Source organism: Pleurodeles waltl, chromosome 2_2, assembly GCF_031143425.1.
Source record: "Pleurodeles waltl isolate 20211129_DDA chromosome 2_2, aPleWal1.hap1.20221129, whole genome shotgun sequence".
Classification (NCBI taxonomy): domain Eukaryota; kingdom Metazoa; phylum Chordata; class Amphibia; order Caudata; family Salamandridae; genus Pleurodeles; species Pleurodeles waltl.
Genome location: NC_090439.1, coordinates 514,034,243 through 514,059,461, shown reverse-complemented (window position 1 = coordinate 514,059,461; position 25,219 = coordinate 514,034,243). Strand labels below are relative to the sequence as shown.

The 25,219-nt window shown below is 45.7% G+C and overlaps 1 protein-coding gene across 1 annotated transcript in view; it reads left to right on the top strand.

Annotated features, from left to right (window-relative positions):
* OSBPL1A (oxysterol binding protein like 1A) overlaps nucleotides 1-25,219 on the top strand; it is a 1,294,449-nt gene that overhangs the window by 192,577 nt on the left and 1,076,653 nt on the right. Inside the window, exons 9-10 of the mRNA XM_069220031.1 lie at nucleotides 6,768-6,815; nucleotides 9,553-9,626. Of these exons, the coding sequence (XP_069076132.1) occupies nucleotides 6,768-6,815; nucleotides 9,553-9,626 (122 nt within the window). The remainder of the gene's footprint in view (nucleotides 1-6,767; nucleotides 6,816-9,552; nucleotides 9,627-25,219) is intronic.

The window sequence follows — 25,219 nt, the reverse complement described above, 5'->3', positions numbered from 1 at the left end:
ATATTTTTCTAAACCTGTGTGATATATTTTTGTGGTGTTTCCACTGTTATTGCGTGATTTATTGCACAAATACTTTATACATCACCTTCCAAGTTAAGCCTGACTGCTCAGTGCCAAGCTACCAGAGGGTGGGCACAGGCTAGTTTGGATTGGGTGTCATTTACCCTGACTAGGATTGTGGCCCCTAATTGGACAAGGATGTATACCTCTGCCAACTAGAGACCCCATTTCTAACACAGGTGGATGATGGAAATTGAAACTCTCCTTCATGACAACTAAGATGTTTTATATTCTGTGGCATGACCTGAGGTGAGGATTACACTTGTTCAGAGGTTAATAACCACCAGTGTGGCTATATACATCACTGGTTCAAAGTAAATCGTCTTAAAGGTGAATTCCAATGACCAGTCAGCTGCTCTCAGCATATGCTCTAATCGGGCTCCCAAAGGGAAAGCTATGGATGCCATCGCCCCTCTAGCAAAGTATGCACAACATTTTTAGTCTCAGTTCCAGTTTCTTGGATGACTGAGCAAAACCTTTTAGCAATAGTGGGAAGTATAGGTGATTTGCAGATTGAGATGAGTAATTGTCTCTCACTTGGAGGGCAAAGTTCCTCTGTTGTGCTTTCATATACCTTAATACATGTTACTACACCAGTTTTAGGATGTTGTTAAAAGCAAGATAGGATATAACCCTATAATTAGATGTCTGGAAATATTGAAAGTAACCCCATTCTGGGTAAACACCCTATCCATAATGTTCAGACTGCTGACATTCGAAACACGTCTAAAAAATCCAAGGAATAATTGCATAGCCAACTTACCCTGGAGCTCTTTCCTGGAAAGATATCTGTTAGCCTACCAGGAGAAAAACAGGTTCAAAACCTTATTACATCCTAAAGGCAAGAGTATCTGGCTTTTGTGGGGGAAGTGAGATGCATATTTCCTGCAATAATTTCCTGACTGTAGGGTGTCCACCGACTGGCGACCTGGCTATTGGAATGTGGGCTGCTGATATAGCAGAGCAAAATGTATTTACTGACCTGAAAGGCATCACACGGGATGGTAGGAACAATAAGAAATTTAGGGTATGCAGAACCTCTGGCTTCTCTGGAATGGGCAGCTGTAGAACTCTGTATTTAACCAGGGATTTCTGCTGCAGGAGGGAAAGGATCCCCTGAAGGTGCCACATGATAGAAACGCTCACATCAACATATCGAAGACATTAAGGTCCATGCTTACTTTTTAACTCTCATTTTGACCTGTATGCTGCCGTATATATAACTATGGTTATCGTGTAGGGCTTTAGTGGGGGTATAGCTCTCATATAGCAGCATTGTTACAAAGTATCGGATTTAACTTGTGGGATATAGAGCGCCATTTACCCTGCATTACCCCCTGTCAGTTAAATATGCTGCCGTATAGACCCTGAGATTGTGGGAAGTGAGATGGTCCAGCTGTTTCTTCCCTCTACAGGAGGGGTTCAGGGTATCTGTGCGCCTGTTGTATGATCTTCTTTTAAAGGGATGCAGTGGGTGCAGTGACAACCCACCCAAGACTTCTGTAAATTCTTCATCCCATGGAAAATATGTTGCAGACTCTTCCTCCATGTAGAAGGTGTCTTCATGGTGCATTCTGTAAGTATCAATCGTTAAGATACTAGGACCAGTGAGCATATCTGGAGTCTGAGGACTCAGTCAGTGGCACTGATTCCCTTGGGACACCCAGATCACCCTTTTATGTCTTTTGGGTGTATGTATAGCCTGCATCGGTACCCCTTACAACGCTCTTTTTGTGATTAACAAGGATCATGTGGGGGGGATCATACTTCAGGCAGAGGTGGGAGGAGGGCAATTGGATCTGCGGTTATCTCATTGCTCCACTTTGTTTAAAGCGGATGTAACTCAGTGTTGTGCGCCAACTTTGGAGAGCAAGGAAGCATGTCCTTATGAGAACTGCATAGAAGAACCCTTCAGCTCTCAAGAAGTCAGAAGACCGCACTTCAGAGTGTCTCTTAGCCTCCTAAGCAAAGGAAACCTGTGTAAGGAGCACAGACTGTGGTGCCTCATTGGGAATATGAAAGAGGGGAGGGGGGGCTTATTATTCAGAGTCAAGCCCCTGAAGAAGACATGCAGAGCAAGCAACTGCTTATCTTGTGTGCTGCTGGAGCAGCAAAGAAACAGATGGAACAGGAAGCGGCAAGGAGTAATTAGAGAAGTGGACTGGCTCCTGGTTGGTTAAGATTTTGTTGTACTTTTCCCTAGTGTTCATGTGAAAGGTAGTTTGATTTGTCTTTACACTGTTTTTCCGTTGACTGCTAGTGAAAATAAAGTGAAGAAAGAAAAGCATGATCCTAGATTCTGCTCCTGGTGAAATGATGAGATCATATAATTTGCACTTGTAGAGAGTTGCATCTTGGATGCTACCAAAAGCAGGTGAGCATAATGGGTGCACCACATAAGCCTGTTCTTTAGTGGTCTAGTGGTAATGGCTGAAGATGTACATGACATGGTGGGCCAATTCTTTCTTATGAGAAGATGGTGATTCATTCTTTAAAAAAAAGTCCAAGTACTATCCCTTGCCTGCTTGTAGTGGCCCTCTCCTTGGGCCTGGTCAAGAGTGTGATTTGGCTGAAACCTCTACTTCATATTTTTGCTGCAGTGTTTAGTTTTGTATTGGAGTACATATAAGCATAATGTATCTTGCTCACAATGAATCCCGTGCGGTTAACAAAAATGTGTCTAAGTGCCTGGCATGAAGTCCTGACTCCCAAATCATTGTCTCGTCCTCAATATGGGTATGAGTGATGCTCTGTCTTTCTTCAGGGTGGATAATTTATGTGTTTTGGGCACATTCCATGCTTCAAGTCTTTTCTGTTTATTAATGTTCATATCTTAATTTTCACATCCTCCATCGAGACTCTCTTGATCTGTATGGAGAAAGGATAGGTTTGGAAAGAAAAGTAATTGAATTTTTGACAGTATTGAGGTGGCAGTCACCAATAATGCATTTGAAGCTAGCGAGAGAGAGAGATGTAAACAGCATAGATTTGGCCAGTCTTTAAAATACTCAAGATATGCATTAATTGTTAATTGGTGAACCAGTACATGATGGAATCATAACCAGCTGTCCATTGAAAAATGTAAGCAAATACCATCATTAAATGTGCTGCCCTTGTCCTGCTTAATCTTCTTGATGAGGGAAACATGTTGTATGGCTGGCAGATTACCTGTATAGGAGGCTAACAAGCAAGAACTCCTTCCAGGAGTCAGCTTGATCTGGAGAATTATGAGCTGTACCCCAACTTGCTGTTGGATATTATTGATTGGCTCCTCATCTGTCAATGTAGTGTGTGCTGAAAATGACACTGAAGGTCCTATATAGGCACCACCCTTATGCGCTGTAGTCAGTTCTCTTCTTACTGCGACAGCGAGCGCTGATCCAAAGGTAGCTAACCCCCAGTCACTTTTTGAATGGTTGTTTTTTTTTATTTTTATTTTTTACTTTTTGTCAAAGATTTTTTGAGTTTTCTACTCCTGGTTCTTCGAGGATCGATTTCAGTGATGGATATGCACCTCTTGTGTCTTTGGTGCCTGGAGCGTGACCCGGAGTTGTGCTCGAACCATGCACCTGAAGGCTTTGAGGAAGCAGTCCCTGAGTCCTCCATCGTCCCACCCTAAGTCCTTGGGACGATTGGTAAGTCAAACTACAAGAAGACGACCAAGAAGTTGAAGTGTTCTTTGACTTCTCCTAGTCTGTTGGCCGATGAGATGAGGGCATCTCGGCACTCTAGGCCTTGTTCCAAGGAACATGCATCTGGGCCAACTCTGTCTCCCTGAATTTCCAGGTGCTGGAGCGACACCTACCCAAATTGAAGAGTTTTATTAGTCCATGTGCCTCATTTCTGGGCAGCCTGACTCTGGGGCCTCACTGAGTCAGAAGGGGCTTCTTTGGGTTGTGCCTACGCTCCAGCTTCGGTGCCGGGAGGCACCCATGAATCCAGTTCTGGATCCGGACCGGTGTCGGTTGTACTATCCTGACCTTCCCTGATGTGCGTCACGATGCTCCTGAAACACTCCACGCCCACAGGCGGTGCCATCCCCACTATCATTGCCGACACTGATATGGAGCTGGATAGGCGTCGTACAACACTGATGCCGGGAGATTCCCTACCGGACCCTGAGCCCCTTGCTTATGGGCTAGGTTATGGTGAGTAATAGTAGGGGTTACTGGGCCCTTTAGAATATCAGCTCCAAGACCCTATGGACCGGCGTACAGACTCGAGTGGTGCCAGCGAACTGGATACTTATCCAGATACTGGCATGCTTTCTCCTACGGTGGCTACGGAGGTGGGGGCGTCCTACTCAATGGTGGTGAGAAGAGCAACTAAGGTTTTGAATCTTGAGTTGCCTTCAGTGGCAGTCAGGACTAACCTCCTGACAGAGGTGCTTCAGCGTTGGATTTTCGCCTCTGAACCCATGGTCCCCTTCAATGAAGCCCTTACGGATGTCCTACATGGTACCTGGTCCAAACCCAGCACAAAGGCTCCTGTGAACAGGACAATTGCCTGCCGCCATCGCCCTGCTTGGGGGGACCCAAGCTTTCTGACCCAACACCCCACCCCGGAGAGCTTGGTCACTCAGGCCTCCACTTCCCAGGGCACATTCCCTTCCGCACCGCCGAATAGGGAATCCAAAAGGCTGGATACACTTGGGAAGAAGATTTTGTCTTCCTCCAGCCTAGCATTGCAGTCTGTGAAGAATGCATGCCTTTTGGGCCATTATTCCCACATGCTGTGGGATACGGTTGATCAAATGCTGCCACAGGTCCCAAAGGAGGCCCAGCCTTATAAACTCCAACATGCAAAACTGCTGACATTGCGCGTTCTCTGTGGAGGTGAACAGATCTAACCAAGGCTCTCCCCACTGCTGAAAGAGACCTTGTTCCACCTCCGGATGGAGACTCCATTCGTGATCTAGTAGACAGTAGTATTTCACTCACTGAACTAGCCTCCAACCATATTTGTTCTGCAAAACCTACACACTTGTTGTGTAGCATGGTGTATCTATTGTTCCATTGCACTTACGTATTTGTATTTGTAGCATTAAGCCACTATTCAGATTGGAGAGCAGAAGGAGAGCACACTCTTGTGGTGTGATTTCACAGGAGTGGTCTGGTTTGAATGATAAATGGAGCCGTTCAGGTTCTCTGCAATCCATTACTTGTCTTTTTTTCAGGTTTGACGTATGCCAGAGTCACTGTGGGCCCCTTTTATATTTAGGGGGCTTGGACAAATTCCAAGTGTATGCAGTCAATGTCCCATCCAGTGCTATGGTTTGTTGAACTCACACATAGTTATTCCAGAGATAATTACATCAACCATTTATCATGGTAGAGAACCCAGAAATGTTAACCTTCTACCATTATAAGAACAGTCTAGTGCCGTGGAACAGGACTGATCAGCACACCATACCAAGAGGAAAGATGTAGGCACTCGACCTCCTAAATGAAATATGGTACTCTAGTCGTGGCCCCACCACTCCCCACATTCTTCACTGACATAGTAAATTATGTCTGCCCTACCATCTAGGTCTAAAGTAAGATGGAGGACAATTAAATTGGTCTTTATTATCAATTTGATATGATCTGTGGCGCTATATGCTGTCATATACCAATGCATTACTGGTCCCACGTCATCTACAGGAAAGCCTTACAATCTATGAAAGGACCTGTGGAACCTTATTTGTAACTGAATGGCTAGATGCATGCTATGCTAGCCCAGATAAATAGCCACTGAATGCCAACCAGATAAGCCTGACGGGACCAAAGAGAGCTGCAACAAAATTGCTGGTGACTGGAGAGCTCGAACACAGTCCACCATGCAGATCCCAAACAGTCACCTACTATATTACTAAATCTTTTATTGGCAAAAAGAACAATAATGCAGTACCTCTTAACCAGTCTCATCAATTAATATCGTAGAATGGCAATCATGTACATGAGCACTGTAACAGAGTCTATCAGGGCATAGGGCTGATCCTCCCTCGGTCTTTAACAACACCCATTAACTCTTGTAGATCCATAACATCAGAGAGGAAAACCTACTGCCACAGCCAGTATAAGAATCCTGCTAAAGAAAATAAAAGAAAAACTGCAAACTCAAAAAAGAGACCTGCAGAGCTATCTACATAGTACATAATGGCATGTCTATCTCTCACACTCTCATCCATCACACCACTAAGTATTGTGTCCCTTAACACGATAACTGCACTTCTAGACAACACTCTTCCAGCAACACACTCACACACTCTAGAGTTGGACCTGTGTGGTTAAGAGCTCCAGTGTCTCAAATGGGGTAGTAGGAGTCAAATATAATAATACAATAGAATGGTTGCTCTGAATAACAAATATTGCTCAATTCAATGGTCCCCAATGGTCCCCTTCAACAGCCTCAGAAGAATGAAAGATGGTTTTGCTATGCTAGGATATGAAATCCTGCCCTTCAGTTTACACACGGATATCGACAGTGAGTTCTTAACTCTGAAAGTGGTTTTGCCTTGAATAGTTCATACTTTATTACCTCATTCTGTCTTATTTTCTTAATAGTTTAACAGTATTGGGGTCGTACTTCTTTATTGAATATTGATACGTTTTCAACTGTTCATTCTCTGTACAAGACCTTGTTGTGCACTTCACAGTGCATAAATGTCAATCAAAATAATATTTCTTTTTATGATGTTTCTTGATGTACTTATTTTGTTTTTACAGAGTTTCAACAGCCGATCTCTACAAAAATTTGAAGGACATCTTTGTAAGGTATTCTTACAGGCTTGATCCCCCACCACTGTTTAAAATAGAATTGTATTGTGGAGACACAGTTCATGTGCTGCCAAAGTCAAATGTGAAGTGCAATGGTCTATGTTTAGAAAGCAGACCTGTATGTAAAAGTATTTTCTTAAGAGCAATGTATTGGGTAGGGTAGAGAGTAAAAAACGTGTATGGTCAACAAAGCTAAATTTTGGATTCCAAGCTAACTTGCCATGCCAGTACTGGGTGAGGGTGTTAGTCCATCTACACTGTGAGCGGTTCTTGAAAAACCCCTTTTACGACTTTGGTGATCGTTGCTTACATTACTATTGCTCAAAAGAGATTGCACAGGTGGAGGGCTGAAGACATTCAGCAGGGATATGCTCTCCATAGTCGTTTACGTGCTGTATTTGTAACTGTGATCCATAATGTGGTTATAAGACAGCTGCATGGATGAATACAAGGAGCTGCATGAATGTTACCATGCTTACATTTAGGGCACCGTAAATGCCAGGATGACAGTGGGGCTGCAGGGCACACTATGGGTGAACAGTTTAAGTTGCCTGACTAGGCACATTTGTTTTGAAATCAGACAATGAAGGAGAGAATCCCTGAAGATAATGGCCCTTATCACGACTTCGCCAGTTTTTTTCCAAAGACCGCCGATGCTGTGAGTGCTGAGATACCGCCAGTGCTGGAAGTTTTAAGACCGCCCTAATATGACTGATCTTTGACTTCCGCCTGAAATTGGGTGGAATTCCAAGACCAGTCGTGCTGGCGGTCGGCGGTGCAGAGGCAGTACTGCCATGCTAAAAAGAGATCGCACACCGTATAACAACCCGTAAAACGGTGTGGCGGTGTTCAGATGGTGAGGCGATGGCAGCGTTGGAAGCGCCAGGACCCGTCCCCTCCCAGACGACCTCCTGGACAAATGAGGTAAGTGGATCATCTGAACGGGGGGTGGTGTGAATGTCGGTACTGCAGAGGGAGTGTTTGTGGGTGCTTGTCTGCGTGTGTGAGTGAATGTGTGTGGACGGGGAAGAGGGTGAGTTTTTGTCTTGAGTGGGTGGGGAGAGCGGATGATTGCATGTATTCGGTGCAGGGTGTGTGTGAATGTATGTATGCACATGGGAGAGGGGGATTGAATGAGTGCATGTATGCGGTGCAGGGGGTGTGTGTGTGTGTGTGGATGTATATATGCGCATTGGGGGAGAGGGAGTAAATGCATGCATGTATGCAGTGTTTGTCAGTGTGAATGTGTGTGTATGTTGCGTTTGCGTGGGGGAGTATTTGTGTGCAGAAGTGTGTGAGTGCATGTGTTCGGGTATATGGACGTGTGTGCAAGGGTATCCTAGCAACACAAATGCTTATTCCTGTCACCAGGATGCAAGACCGCCAGCTTTTTCTGGTAGTGCGACCGTCAGAAAAATGCTATCGGTCTCCGGCCTCGTGATAACACTAGCGGTATCATGCCATCCTCTGTGCTGGAGGTGCTCACCTCCAGCCTGGCGGAATATGGTAATGTGGCGGGACTGGTGGAGGCTCAGCAGTTTGGCTTCAGACAAACTCCTAATTTGGCAGTATTTACCGCCAGCCCATCGGCAGTGACACCGCCACAGCGCCGCCAGGGTCGTGATGAGGGCCAATATCTTTTTAAAGGGACAGTACTCTGTCGAGCTTGGGAAAGTCACACAGTTCCCTTTTGTCTACTGAAAACCAAATAGAAGTTACAGACAGGCACACTGCTGAATTTACACTAAAGAGCACGTTAACCGTCCTCCATTTTCATACAGTGAACGCTATGAAAATATTGAGTGAATGCCATTAGTGAAATTGTTGGCAGGACAGCCATCTGCTGGGAAAAGTGATGTATACAGTGGTAGTTATGGCTGTGTGAACATGTGTGAGGAGCAGCCTACACCAGGCCTGTCCAAAGGGCATTCATTTTTACCTGCTTTATTGTTTATTCTATAGCAGCTTTCCGATCTCTAAGCTAGTAGCTGTTTTATCATCTACCTGCCATTTGCCAGTAAACAGCTATTTAGAATTGTAATCCCATAAAAATCCAAGAAGGCTGTAAGCAAACTCTCTGTCACATAGGTCACATCCACCAAGCAGGGTCCCATTGAAGTGTAAGGTTTAGGTTCATTCAAGATTTCTCGTCTAGTTGTTGTAATTTACCACTTCTTGAAAGTCCAGTTAACTCTGAAGACACAGACCATGGATTCCACCCATTGCGTTGCTTGAGGAAAATACTTATTGGCCAGAGTACTAAATGTGTCTGTAGGAATGCAATTCAATGTTAAGTGGGTTTATGGCAAACCAAGTCACGTAAACAGATTGGGTTTATTTTACTACACGTTCCTCCCATCTCCTTTGCTCCCAATTCATGCCGGGTCTGTAGATCAGGGCCACAAATCTCTCTAAGTAGCTGTTGTAGCTTTGCTACCTTACCGATGCTTGACTTTGCACGATATGCCCTGCTTATTCAAGCACTGTAGAACTAGTTCAGTCACACCACTGAATATATAAATAATTCTGATTCAGTTCCCTTCTGCTTTGTTGTCCCAATTATGTTCAGGTTTCTGGAATGTGTGGATGTGTAGCAAGCAGCATAGTCATCATTAAACGTCTGCAGAAACCTTTTTCAATTCTTTACTGTCATACCATAAAAACTCTATTTTTGTTATGCATTCCAAATCTCAAATACATGCTATTTTTTTCTTCATGTATGATCTTTTCACAGAGCTCACGTTTCTTTGGATGGAAACTCTACTGGGTCTTAGTAGAACACGGAGTTCTCTCCTGGTATCGGAATCAGTAAGTGCTTATTTATTAACTATTTTTTTCAAATTACATTTTCTGAATCATATTTGTATAATTGGCGTTGTCTCTTAAGCACAGCATTCCATCATACACATATGTTACTTAAAGTGAATGTCCAAAATGAATTCACTGAAAATATAAAGTGCAATGTGAGTAGAACTTGTGATAATGTTTTGCAAGGTCCCGTCCGGGAGCTTCTGAGGGTTGTTGCATTCTTGTGCCCTAGACATAATGTTCTCATTACAAAGTACACATTGGCTTGTTCTTTGTACCACATTAATTTCAAGTAAAGACACGTTTCCAGATTGTGACAGATCTGGAAGGGTTCTGATTGTTGCCACGCGTAAAACACTGAATAAAAAATAATGTAATTGATTGCTATTCGTTGTCCTGGCACAATATTTAAAGATGTCCAGCAATAAGATGGTTTGTAATATGGCTATGTGTTAGCATACACTCACTGCGCCTTGATCTCTTGGCACGAATCAGTGCCTAACATAAAACACCAATAACATATTTTTTTTTCTAATGGTGAATAACCAGATATTAAACTGTTTACAAAAGACGAGGAGTCAGAGATGGACTTAAAGATTTAACACCATTCCAATATGTACTGGCAAAGCCACCAATCTTCAGCCTAGCCCTGATCATGCCTGTGAGCTGCCACAGTGACAAGTTCCCACTTTTATGCAACAGCACTTTGTGTGATTCCAGATGCTGGCAAGCATTGTGCTAGCATAACATAAAAGGATGCTGTTGGAAATGGACCTTTTGCAGGCTCCACAAACTTTTTCTGCCTTCCTCCTATTTGTTTCTGACCTGTTTTGTTGGACTTAGGACTCTGGGCACTTTTTTCACTGATAACCAGTGCTAAAGTGCATATGCTTTCAATCTAAAATGTATTGACGATTGGTTTATCCATGAGTGGCATATATGATTTACTAGTAATTCCAGAGTAAAGTGCCTTCTGTGTGCTTATAAATCAAATGCTACTTGTGGGCCTTCAGCACTGATTGTGCCATCCACATGAGTAGCTCTGTAAACATGCCTCAGACCTGCCACTGCAGTGTCTGTCTACAGTTTTAATGGCCAGTTAGAATTACCAATTACACCCACTTGCCAGGCCCAAACCTTCCCCTTTACTACATGTACGTTACCCCTAATGTAGGCTCCAGGCAACCCCATTGGCAGGGTGCATTGTATTTAAAAGGTAGGACGTGTAGTGGTGTGTTTTACACGTCCTTTTCACTAGTCTCTCCCATAGGTTAACATAGGGATTGCCTTGAAATATAATTTACTGTTAATTTCCCATTGGGAGCAGAAAGAGATGTGGAGTTTGGGATCTCTGAACTCGCAATTTAAAAATACATCTTTTGGTGAAGAAAGTTTCTTGCTTATCCATTCTTTGCCTCTGCCTGGCTGTGGAATACACATCTGGGTCAGGATGACAATTGGGATGTTTTAGTATTCACTCTAGCCAGTCACACAAAGGGAGCTGAGGTGTGTCCTGCATATCCTGAATAGGGCTTTGTCTGTCCTTACACAAAGCAGTCTTCAACCCTCTAGAGAGTGTCTGGGGCCAGGGCAGGACAGGCAGGGTCTTGTGCACTACAAAGACTTTCATTTGAAGTTTGCCTACTTTAAAGGCAGAAATGAGTATACATATTGGGCCTTTGAGACCACAACTTCACAACATTTCTGGATTGAGGACATTGTGCCAGGAAGAAGAGCTTGATGCCGTGGGAGGGACTGCTACTCTGCCTGTTGCTTTGCTGTGCTGGTCTCCTGCTTTTTGGTGCTGTCCTAGGAGTGAAAGGACTAGACTGTGCTTTCAACATCCTGCTTTCCAAGGTTCTCCAAGGACTTGAACTGAGCTTGCCTCCTGTCAAGTCTCAGGGACATCAAAGACTTCATCTGCCAGCACCTGGGCCCTCTTGCTGAGAGTCCTGACTCGCCAAGTGGTTCTAAATCTAGTTCCTGGGCCCTTGGGAGTGAGTTCTAGTGCAACCAAGAAGAAATAAGCACATTTACTCCAAAGTGACTTCAAAGCCGGTGCTGCTGTGCAACTTCGCACTGCTGCCTGCCCCGTAGCCATGGTCCCTGCTGAGTGCAATGACTGCGACCGGCGACGCAGGCCTGTCGCTACCGAAGCACCTCTGAAGTCTTGCCACAGCGTGAGTCCTGAGTGCTGTGTCACCGACATCCGTGGCACCCGACTCCACCGCAGCACATGTGGCCCGTGCTGTTATCGTCATTCACTGAAGTCTACTCCTTGTGCCTTGACCCGCTGGTTCATCGAACCCCTCCGGATCATAAGGAGACGACGCCTTGCCCCGCGCGCTGCATCACCTCCACTGCAACTATAAGGACCCGACCGATGCCTCACTTCCCCTGCCTGGCATTAAGGAACCTCCCTGGTAACAGTAAGGAACCAACGCTGCACCGGCTCCATCGACGCCTCACCTCCCCGACTCCGTGCAATGTCTTTGTTTCATCATTTTACAAAGGTACTGTGCCTGGGGGTCTGTGCGACTCCATGACTGGCCCGCACTCCCTCACTAGTGGCACTGGATTGTTGGGAATGACTCCGTCAACGACCTTTTGATGGCCCCAGTTGGAGCTATTGTTTTTCGAAGCACTTTATTGAGATTTAACTTTTAAAAATGTGTATCTTTGCTTGTGTATGTTGGATTTTTGTCGTTTTGGTCTTGTTTTATTCAGATACATATTGACAATTTTTCTAAATTGGCATACAGAGTAAGAGTGAGAGAAAGATTGTGATTGTGTTACTATCCTTGTGGGGATTTGGGTGTGATAACACACTCACGCTGTGGGGACTTGATTGCACTGTGGGGACCTGAAATCAGGTCCCCACAAGGCAATGCCTTATAAACAATATATAAATTACTTCAGCAACATCTGTGTCAATTTATACAACTTCTTAAAAAATTGTCTTGTGGGCACTAGTGTTTCATCAAGTGTGTTTATATTTTTGTTCAGCTCTGCCCCTGGAGACAGGAGGTGGTACTGCAGTCTTAAACAGTACCATAATCCGTCATGTATCCAAACATTTTTCTTGCAAATTAAGCTTTTCTCTATTTATTCAAATAACTGTATATACATTAAGCTATTACATTTAGACTTTTGTGTCTGAAAATTAGTTGTTTTGTAAATATTGCAAAACAAAAAGTCAGTTTTGAATCCCAGTATACTTCACTATTGCCATTTGTTCCATATCTGCAAAAAAGGCCCTGATTTATTCAAAAGTGGCGCAGCACAGTGTTGCGCCAAAAATAGCAAGGCTGCGCCACTTTTGAAATGCAGGGATGCGCCGTATTTACAGGAATACGGTGCACCCCTGCGTTTCCCCCTGCACCGGCATGAAATTAAGCTGCCTGCGCCAACACAGGCCTCCTTGCACCATAGTGCAAGGGTGTCTGCGTTGAGGGGATAGATTGTTTATGTGCAGGAAGGTTTCCCTTCCTGCACATAAAAAAATCATCTGTGGCATTTTGCTTCTTCTGTGTGTGCTGCAGAATGCAGCACACATAGAAAAAGTAAAAGAACGAGGAGGTATTAAAGCATTCCTCCCCGTTTTGGCATGCTAACGCCACCCATGGGGTGGCGTTAGTTTTTAGCGCTTCCTCAGGTTTAGGACAACTTGTAAATCTGAGGCAGCATCAAAAACAATCGGTGTTGTGGTGTAACTCCCACTGCAGTACCCATTGCATGCCCCTCTGAAGCAGAAAACTGCGTAGGAGGGGGCCCGGATTTACAAGGAGGCGTAACACCACAAAAAGTAGCATTGCACCTCCTTGTAAATATTGATCAGTGGCTAGCGTCACCTGAGCGTAGCAAAAAGAGATGCTCTGGTGGCACTAGGGGCTCTTAAATCTGCTAAAGTATGATAGTGCACGGCAATGCACTATAAACTGATCTGATCTTTTTTCAAGTAACCTAAAGGCATCAATGTATGTTATGTTCGGTGGCATGTGTAGCTGCAGATATATGTGCTATGCATTATACTTCTGCCATCTAGTGTTGGCCTCAGAGTGTTACAAGTTGTTTTTCTTTGAAGAAGTGTTTTCGAGTCACGCGATCAAGTGACTCCTCCTCTTCGGTTCCATTGCGCATGGGCATCGACTCCATGTTAGATTGTTTTCTTTCCACTGTCGGGTTCGGACGTGCTTCATCTCGCTCCAAGATTTTGATTCGGAAAACTTCGTTCCACCTCTTCCTGATGTAATTCCTGTTTCTTGGGTGCTGTCCCACTGCGTTGACCCTGTCCACTATTCTGCGCCATAGCTCCATCTTCCTAGCTATGGAGGTGTGCTGCACCTGTGATCCGAATAGCTGTGGCTCTACCCGGATGATTTCCTCCACCATGACCCTGAGCGCCTCCTCAGAAGACCTGGGGGTCTTTGCCGTGCCATGGGGTTGTGTGGGTGATGTGTGGGGTGGTGTGTGTTGTGATATGTGGGGTGATATTTAGTGGTGTGCTGTGTGGGGTGCGTGGATGTTATGCGTGTGATGGTGTTGTGTGCCTGTGGATGCTTGGTTGTAGATAGTAGTGTCTCTCTGGCCTTCTGTCGCAATTGTGGTCGTAAGGGTTTGTGGGTGATGTGGGTGGGTGTTTTAAATTGTATTGGGTGTGTGGGAGTGGTGTGTGTATGTGTATCAGGTGTGTGTATTTGGAATTGTTCAATGTGGTAGTGTTTTGTAAGAGTGTGTATTTTGAGCGCGATGATGTGTACTGCCAATGGAATACCGCGGTTGAAAGACCGCCGCGTAGATTCGTGGGTCGTGTTAGTGTGGGCGTATTTCTGTTGGCGTGACGGTGGAGGTTTTGTTTTCGCCAGTTTATCACTGACCTTTGGTGTGGTGGACTTGTGTGGGTGTCTACATTTTGGCGGATTCCGAGCTGTGGGTCATAATGGCCGTGGCGGAATTCCGACGCCGCGTCGGTGTGTTGGCGGTCTTCTGCAAGGCGGTAAGCGGCTTTTACCGCCAATGTTGTAATGAGGGCCTATGTCACTTCACTGAGAAGTGTTTATTAAAAGTGAGCTGAGAAACATTCTTGCCCTGACAATACGCTTAGGCCCAGATTTATACTCTGTTTGCGCGAAATTAGCTTCATTTTTTTTTTTTACGCTAATTCAGCGCAAACCTAACTCCATTTTTATATTTTGACGCTAGACTAGTCTAACGTCAAATGGGAGATTACCTTGCGTCAATGAGATGAAAGGTAGGAGTTCTCTGGCAAAAAATGACTCAAAGGCCCTAGTGCCTTATTTATCCTCCCGTACAAAAATAGTGCATGGGAGGGAGGCGGGCCTGAATAATGGTGCTAAGCTTGCTGATTCAGGGCAGGCGTTAGGGGACCTGTGGGCCTATTTCCATGGTAGAACACCATGGAATAAGCCCAAAGTTGCCCTCATCAGGCCCCCGGGACACCCACACCAAAGGAACAACAGCAGAAGATGGGGGACCCCATCTCAGGTAAGTAGAAGTAAGTATTTGGTTTAATTTTTAAAAGTGCCATTAGGGGCCCTGAAATGGGCCCCCCTACGTGCCACAGGGTGCAATGGCCATGCCCATGGTCCCCTTGTCCCCTGTTCTGGCCATTGGGGTGGTGGGCATGATTCCTGTCATTTCTAAGACAAGAGTCCTGTGGTATGGTAGGTTTTGCGTTGAGAAATTACGCTAGACTGGTTAGAGTCATTTTTGTTTTACTCTAACCAGCCTAACGTCATTTTTCAGTGCAAAACCCCCTTCCTCCACCCCACCACCCCCACCCAGCTAACGTAATTTTCCTTGACATTAGCCCTCCCTTAGCATTGGCTTGCGCCGTTCTTTAAATATGGCACCTGGCTGGTGCGCTGGAATGGCTCGAGCCGGCGGTAAACTTTTTCACGCAAAACTGCGTTAGCGCAGTTTTGCTTGAAAAAGTATAAATATGGACCTTAGTGAACTAAGTGGTAAGTTATTTGTCTTGTGAACCCTATATGTGGCCTTATTCTTCTTCTAGCTGGAACACAATTGTAGGCTATTACATCAAACAAGAGAGAATTTTGTACAGCACATATCCCAAACTTGTGTATTTGAATGCTCTCTCATGAGTCACAATGAAGAAAAGGTTTGCTTTGTGAAATATAGTATTTACCTACGATCACACAATTTGGTCAGGCAGTGAAGCTGGAGATGATCCCTGATTTTTCAGTTTCTCTCTGTGCAATTCGTTCACTAGATTGGCTTCTCTTTCTTACATTGAAGGTAATGCTTTCAGTTTAGTTGTTGGGGTATGCGATTAGTGCATGGGTGACAGTCAGAATTAAAATTTTCTGGCAGTTTTACAAGGACATAAGAGTGCTTGTAATAAGCGCACACTACGCTACATTAGGTGTGGGGAGATTGAGCTTTTCACAGAATGTTTAGTCAAGGCTAAAATTTAGACCAGTTCTCCATATTACGTTGTCGGTAGCTGTAGTCACAAGGCCACATCACCTCCTGTGAAAGATCAAACTATTGTGGGATTGAAGTTTCAAGCGGATTGCGAGCTCAGCCAGAGCCAGGAATCTGGCTCAAACTATCAGCAGCTTATTCACCTATAGCTGCAAGTCAAGATGGCAGCTTTTCTTTGAGTTCCATAGAACAACTGTGCTTTAATATGAATATCTTACTAATTTTATGAGAGATTGTTCTGCTTCTATTTTATTCCATAGTGGGTGCACCACAGGGAACAAAACTCTGCCACATCTTGTATTAGGATACTCTGACATTCTCCTCAAAAGGACTCTTTATAAGGTTTGTATTCACCCATTTCCATAATCTCCTGTAATTAGTTTACACAGTGAACAAGCTTAAGTAAATTTGATATCCTTAATGCCTCACAGAGTTCTCAAGTGCTGCTCCCATCTTTCCCACTCCCCGCAATTCGCAGACAAGTGCTTCGGTCACCACAAGCTTGTAAATGCTGGAACAGCCCAATGGCAATGATGCTCAGCAGCAGTCTGAGTGGTAGATGACAAATGACACGCTTGTGAAGAGTGTATGAAATGCTTCTTCTCCTTCTAAACCCTGTGGACTGGTGGAACACTTTAAACATGTGGCGTTTGCACTTCACTCAGAAATCTATGCCAGAGGGTGTTAGAACCCCTTCCAGAGGGCCACGGGTCAAACAGGGGTTACTGGGCCTAGCCACAGCAACAGAAGGTTCTAGGGGGCTCCTTCAAGCTGGTTATGTTCTTTGTTCCTTCCCACAGTGAGGGGGCGGGAGACGTACAGTAGTTCATACGCTGGTCCTTGGTGCTTGTGCAGGTCCTAACGGATCCATCATGGTGGGCTTCCTTTTCTGGTATGATCCCAAAAAGGTCACACTTCTTGTTTGATCCCAGCATCTCTTCTGGCATACAGGGTCACCATGTCTCCACTGCACACGTCTTCAACTCACTCAGCACGGCAGTCTCTTCGCAGAGGCTTCTCCTAACGTAGGGGGTTGTGGTTCATCACTGTACATGGGGGATGACCCTTTCGGCACAGTGGCAATCATGGATCACTTTACGGTAGCCCTCCTCTGGCATACGATGGTTGCTGACTTCATTGCACAGGGGCAGCAACCCAATTGGTTCAGTAGCCACCTCTCCACCTCGCTAAGGGAATTCACTTGACGGGATTCCCCAGTGAACCACGCTCGCTCCAATGCCCTTCGCTCCCTCATAGGGCACATGTCTGCCCTCTCTTCACAGTAGAAGAACCTCCAAATATGAAAGCCACACAACACCAGCCATGGGAGTGAACAGAAGTTCATACCTGGATGTCCACCATAGTGATATGTGTATAAAAAGAGTAGCCTGTGTCCTGGGTCTTGGGCCCCACTTTTGATTCTTTTACCAACCCCATTTTCATCCTGATGTGTGCCGAATCTCCTTCAGTTTGAGCTTTCTATGAATCAAAGATCACCCTTTGAAGTGTACTGCCTTCTCCAGTGTATTCCACCCAGCTTACAGGAATGCAGCAATATACACCTGTGTTTGGTGGGCTTGCTCTTCCTCCTCTCCTCAGGTTTCACCATGCAGCTCTAGGTAACCGAAAATGGAACCCAGAGTCTTCCATGTATTGTACCATTCACAGGCACACATACACCTGGGGCATGCACACAGCATAAAAGCACTTCTCATCACTGCGCTCTTCATGTATTGTACCCATCACGGGCACACATACATCCAGCACATACATATAACTTACAGGCAATGTACAGTACTGCTTTATTCCTGTATTGTACCATTCACAGGCACACATACAACACATACACTCAGTACATGCATATATCATACTCGCATTGCACAGCACTACAGCCTTCATGTATTGTACCATTCACAGGCATACATAGACCCAAAACAAATAAACCACACGTGAGCTGCTCAGTACTACAGACAAATCCAATGTAGTCTAAAAGTGAGTTAAGCACAGCAGGAGAACTTTAAATAAGTGAGCCTGAAGGCCTCACTCCAGTGACCAAGGTAAAAAAGACCTGATCACTACTACTATCACTAAATGGTATGCTGCCATCACTGAGCTCCTGCTACTTAACTCCTGGTGAAGGCGGTAGCCTTTCACCACTATGAGGCCAGTGCTTTGATTGCCACTCCCAGTGCAACAAGACTGCAGTCCATGAGACAGGCTAATGTTATGATGCACACTCATGATCAGTGATTGCCTATGACCACCAAAAATCAGCATTTGGGAGCCAGACTTCAGTACAGTTGGGGCACTCAGGGCAGAAGTACACATCCATTTCCAGGTTGAGGACTTTTCTGTCCCAAAAGAGGGTCTTTCATTGTCCTGGAGTGACAGCAGTCATGTCTTGGGTGGAGAAACACTTTAGTCAGTTGGTAATGGAATTGAGGAGGAGTGGGGGACGGTTGAAGGTCATTGGGTCAGAGAGAATCACCATCACCATTTCTGCTGCAAGATTTAAGGTGACAATTTGGGTATGGGTGGAGTGTGTTTTCTTCTGTAGTGAATACCAAATGGTGAGTGTTAGACCTGGCACCCTTGGCATGGTCTCCCCTAACTTTTTGCCTCTACTTCCAAGGTTGTTGCTGTGTGCTGGACTCTGTTTTTGTTGTTTTTGTTACTCTGGGCATTATACCTCTGCTGACCAGTGCTGAAGTGCAAGTGCTCCTTATGTGAAATTATATGTGTAAAAGGCTTTTCTATAATTGGCATACTTAATTTACTAGTACATCCCTAGTAACGTCCACTCGAGGTGCCTAGGGCCTGTAAATCAAATACCACTAGTGGGCCTGCAGCACTTATTGTGCCACCCACGTGAGTAGCCCTGTAAATATGGCTCAGACCTGACACTGCAGAGTCTGTGTGTGCAGTTTTAAACTGCCAATTTGACCTGGCAAGTGTACCCTCTTGCCAGGCCCAAACTTTCCTTTTTCATACATGTAAGGCACCCCTAATGAAGGCCCTAGGAAGCCCCATGGGCAGGGTGTAATGTACCTTAATGGTGGGACATACACTGATGTGTTTTACATGTCCTAACAGTGACATACTGCTAAATTCAGTTTTCACTGGTGCAAGGCCTATCTCTCTTATGGGTTAATATGGGGCTGCCTTTAAATATCCTTAAAGTGCGGTTTCACTTTGAGAGCAGAAAGAAATATAGAGTTTGGGGTCTCTGAACTCACAATTTAAAAATACATCTGTTAGTGAAGTTGGTTTTTAGATTGTTAATTTGAAAATGCCGCTTTTGGAAAGTAGCCATTTTCTTGCTTAACCCATTCTGTTACTCTGCCTGTTGTGGCTTCCCTGTCTGGGTCAAACTAACAGTTGGGCTGTTTGTAAGTCTCCTCTAGACAGTGACACAAAGGGAGCTGGGGTGTGGCCTGCATATCCCGATGAGCCATCTGGGCTGGAGTGGAGGGAAGAGTGGTCACTTATACCTGAATGGGCTGTGCCTACCCTCAAACAATGCAGTCTCCAACCCCCTGGAGTGTGTAATTTGTAATTTATTTATCAGTGTGTTCAGTTAGTAAAAAAAAAAATGCATAATCATACGTGGCTAAAAAACAAAATACAGAACAAGGATTGGTTTTATGTTAAAATATTCATCTGGATTGCGGAGAATTAAAGAGTTACTTGCTGACTACTTGTGCGCACTTGTCCTGCTCGTTCAGTCTCTTGGAGTTGACGCCCTAGTTTGTCCAGGAATTTTACCAGCCTGCAGCTGAGCTGCACATTGTCCCCTTTGAATCCAGCCAGAATCGCCGGTCTGCACCTGTGCAGCTCTCTTTGAAACCAAACTGGTTGTAGAAGCTTTTTACGGTCCATTGTAGTGCTTTTGCAGCGACATATCTGGTGGACCAGTGTTTCCGGAGCCAGCCAGCGGAGTCGACAGGCGACAGTCATATTACCTTGCGTCCACCTGAGGAGATGGGCATATGATGGAAGGCAGACCATTCAGTATTTTGTAAAAGCTGCTTTAGTCCATGGGTTGACTGCTGCCCCCAGGTAGGATTTTGAGGCAGGAGTATCATATGATGAAAAGATGAGCCAAGTGTGGCTTTGCTTCGATAACACTTCTTTGTCCAGTTGCTGCGTGAGAGACTTGACTCTTACTTTCGTCACACGCTTGACGAGCTGGAGCGAGCTGAGTTGAGGCAGTTGGTCAACCAGGTCCAATGCAGTCAGAGAGGCCTCGAGATAAAGACCAAAAGGAGAGTAGGAGTCCGCAGCAATTTTGTCCCAGATAAGGGAACTTAAAGAGCCTTCCCTTGCTGCCTTCAGTTTGTAGCTTAGGTCAATAAATGCCCCTTTCCTTGCTAGAGACTGTCTGACCAGGCCAAATTCTAGGCTGACCTGGGCCGGGCAAGCACGATTTCGTAAGCTGAACAGCCTCTTAAAAAGCTTGACGATCATTTTCTACAGGTGCTCTTCACCTCTGCCCCTCAAAGCTTTGCTGCCATATGTGATTGTTGGCATTAATTTGGCTTGGATGACCTTTGATAACAGCAGATGGGTTGAAGAGCCAGTTGCTTTTTTAAAACGGTTAAATGCAAATGTGAGCGAGATGGATTTCCGGCTTAGGCATTCCAGGTGGGGCTTAAAGGAGCTGTTGCAGTCAAGAAGAACCCCTAAGTATTTATACACGTGCACTGTTTCAATTTTGTTGTTGCCCAAGTACCACTGGTGCCACGGCCTCGCGGTCGTCCTAAAGGGCATGATTTTTTATTTGCCCAAGTTAATCAAAAGAGCATTTCCTTCTGAAAATGTGGCTGTTGCACTGAGTAGCCTTCGCAGACCTATTCTGGGATGGCTAAAAAGAATAAGATCATCAGCGTACATCAAGCATGCTATAGCGTTTTGTCCCAACCTTGGTTGGGTGTGAGTTCACCTTCTCCAGTCCCACCGGTAAACTGGCAAAAACAAATATTGAAAAGAAGAGGTGTAAGCACACATCCTTGCTGCAGTCCCTGAGAGGTAAGAATTTTCCTGGAGAGGTGCGTCCCATCACCCAATTTAACCCTCACCCAAGTATCTGTGTAGAGAAAGTCTACTGCTTTCAACAGGTGGGCCGGAATGCCCCATTTCGCAAGCTTAGACCATAATTTACCTCTGTCTACTCGATAAAATGCTGCATTATAGTCTATGAAGGAAAGGAAGAGGGACTTCTTGGCGCGCTGACATTGGTCGAATAATAGTGCTACGGCCATAAGATTGGCAGTCGTGCCTACCCCTTTAGAGAACCCAGGGTGGTTGAACGGGATCAAGTTATTGGCAGCAGCCCAGGTTCTAGCTCCTCTACTCAGTTGGTAGTTTGCTGGGTCATTAGTCATACCTCATTTGAAGATAGGGGTGATGATTGAGCCTCTCCATGCTTGTGGAATGGTGTTAGTGACAAGTATGCAGTTGTAAAGTGCCGAGAGTTGTTTTGCTCAAAAGTCTGAGTCCTCTTTGTACAAGGCGGCAGGGATACAATTGGGTCCTGGTGCTCCCTCGCTTCAATACTTAATGATTCTCTTCCTCGTTGTTTCTGAGAGAGTCAGTAAGCAGCTGCATGGATGGTTTGTAGAGCCAGTGGGACTGTGAGCTTGTGTTTTTTTCCGGGGGCTGGGGTCCCTCACCTACGGGGCCCTCGGCTAGGAGACCAAAATGGCAGGAGGGATATTGATACCAAGTGGACTCAGATGTTAATTGTGGCGTGCGTATGTGTTGCAGAACGTAGGCTGTTTATATGCTTCCAGAACTGCGCATGCCAGTTTGTCTTTGATGCATGCAGGAGTTTCCCTGCTAGCCCGTCTGCCTTGTCTCTGTGGTGTACCCACAGGAGACTTCTGTAGGCAGATCTTGAGGTGGAGACAACACTCTCAAAGCCTCATTTATTGGGCCTTTCTGAAGAAGGCGAAGGGCGGTGTTTAAAATCCGTTTTTGTCCTTGTGTGATTTTCAGATGGAAATGTTTGAGGATTGTTAGATCTTGTGACTGCTGTTGACAGGATGCCAGAAATTCTGCTACAGGCTGCTTGTGCTGTATGCTCCGGGCCTGTGAAGTCTACCTCAAGTGACCACATTCGCTCAGCCTTTTCTGCCAGGGCAGGTGTTGTCTCTGAAGTCCACTTAATTTGCCTCCCGTTAGTTGTATGCGTTGCTTGCTGCAACGCATTTGGGGTGTGTCTGGGGCGTGGCCTGGGCAAGGCAGGATCCTGTAAACAATATAGACTTCCCTTTGAAGTTTGCCTACTTCAGTGGCAGAATGGTGTATAAGTATTGGACCCAAAACCCCACATTTTTAGGTCACTTCTGGATTCAAGAGGAACCTCTGCGAAGGAGAAGAGCTGAGGAGAAGTGGTGCCCCTGCCTGTTACTGTGCTTTGTTGGGCTATCCTGCAGTTGCTGCTTCTGACTGTGAAAGGGGACAAAGACTGGACTTTGTTGTACATTCCTGCTTGAGAAGAATCTTCAAGGGCTTGGACTGAGCTTGCCCCCCTGTTTTGAAGTCTCAGGGCCACAAAGACTTCCTCTGCCAGCACCTGGACTCTGCTGAGACTCCTGCCCTGCCAAGTGGTGCCCCATCCAGTCCCTGGGCCCTTGAAAGGTGAAGTTGGCAGAACAAGGACTGAAATCCACACACCGAACACTGTATGGGGAAATTTTCAACGTACCACCTGCCACATGGCTGAAAAACGCAACGCCACGCCACCTACTTCGCAGCTGAAACCGACACCCCACCTGCATCGTGGCTGGAGAAACGACGTAACACCCGCTTGTGGCTACTGATAACACAAACCACACGCAGCCAGGTTTTCTAACACCGTGCGACCGGATTTCTCACACTTTGTTGCTGGGCATCAGTCATCGTGAACCTGCGCGGATCCTGTCGGAAATCGAGGCATCACTCTCTTGCAAGGGAGAAAAACAGCATATCACCTACCCGACTGCAGAAGAAACAATGCACAGCCTCACTTGCGAGTAAGGAATCGACGGTACTTTGTGTAAAATCAACGTTCCCATTGTTTTCTATGGAGTAAGACTCTTATTCTTTTGAAAATTCATATCTTGAAATGTGTATTTTGGGTTTTTGTTGGTTTGGTCTTGTTTGATATAGATAAAAATTACCTATTTTTCTAAACTGGTCTGGGGTCCATTTTCAGTGTTTTCTCTGTATTACTGTGTGTGTTGGTAAAAATAATTTACACATTGTCTTTGAGATAAGCCCTACTGCTTGTGCCAAGCTACCAAGGAGGTGAGCAGGGGTTGTGTTAGGAGTGTAACTGACCTAGTCAGTGCACTGCTGTGCCTCCCGTAGCTCCACCAGCAAGTAGAGCCCTTGTTCTTCTGAATTCCTGACGTCTTTCTGTAGTTCGCGGCCCTCCTCCGCTGTAGGCTTCTAACTGCGCCTCATCCCTGGTGTCTGGTGGCAGAGCTCTGCTCTTATACTAGGCTGCCCTTTTCCTCTCTTCTCCTTTTTCCTGCTTTTCTCTTTGTGTGCTTTTTCTTCCGTGGTCTGTCCCTTTCGTGCTCCTTTTGCCTTTCGCTTCTGCGTTTCACTCTTTCCTTGTTTCTTTCTCCTCTCACCCTCGCACTCCCCACTCTCTCTCTCCCCTGCCGCTGCTGCCCCACCCCCTCCTTTCTCTCGCTGCATTCCTGCCGCTGCTGACCCCGCCCCCTTTATTGGCGCCGTGTTCTGCCCCCGCCTCCCAGCTGTCCTTCCCTCCCCCCCCTTCCTACTTAATGGTTCATGCTGTGCGGCTGTGCCACTGGCACCTAAGGCCTGTCTGTACCCACCCGCATCTGGACCGCACCCAGCGCCTGAACCCCTGGTTCTCGCTCCCCCCACCACCGTGACACTATGATGCCATCACCCTCCACACGCTTATCCACCTACCATCAGGCCACCCTGCAGCTCACCCGTGGACCCTTCTCCTGCCGGAACTGTACCTTCACTAGCCTCCACGCCAGCGACCCACCTGCCAAGACAGGACGCAACCGTCTCAGATGCATCCTACTCAACACCCGCTGTGTCCACAAACATACCATTGAACTCTGGAACCTACTTGACTCAGCCTCCCCAGACGTCACCTTCCTGACCGAGACCTGGATAAACCCCTGCTCAGCACCCGACATCGCCATCGCCATCCCGAAAGGCTACAAGATCACCCGTAGGGACCACACCAACAGACCAGGAGGAGACATTGCCATCGTCCACAGGAATACCCTCACAATCATGACCAGCCCCGAAGACACCCTCAGTGCCGCAGACCACCTGCACTTCCAGATCCACACACCACCCTCAGAGGGACCCTCATTTACAGACCCCCTTGGACAACGACATCAGTTCAGCGACTCTATCTCAGATGTCATCAGCACACATGCCCTTGCATCCACAGATACATACTTGCCCAAGCTGTCAGGCCCTAACCTGGGGCTGGACTTGCAAGCCTATTGAACATCCTGACAGAATTTCAAGTTCAGGAAAGGTTTGCAAAAGTTTTAATTTATTTCCCAGCCTCTAATGTGCCAGCATCTTTTCTCTTAACCTCTGAGGATCATAGGCAGGGCCACTGGAATTATACGATTGTGTGGCTATGGCCTTTTCTGCACGATTATAGATTTGCCACACCTGCTACATAATCCATCATCTGCATAATTTGCAGGTTTTAACAAAAAACTTTTTCTGGCTTGAATACATCAAACATTAGTAAAAATATGGCAACACCTTTTGGTGCACAGTGGCGGGTCCCCCTTAGTTCCTGACCGTCACATTTAGGTATTAAACCGACACTAATGAGGTGAAACCTTTGCCCATACAGTGTTACGATTAACGCGTTACGATACTGTAATGGAATATGCCACAATATGTCATTTAATTGCCCTTTCTTGTTGTATAATTTAGTCACCTCTGCTGCACAATTTGTTCCTACCCTGCCGCATAATTCCACTGGCCATGATAACAGATGATGCAAAGCAATGCAGTAGGTACAAAAGTGACAATCACCTTTTGTGTGCAAAAGCTCTTTTGCGTGCTAAATTTTACATGAGCTAAGCTCTAAAATCCAATGATTCCATGCAAAGGCAGAT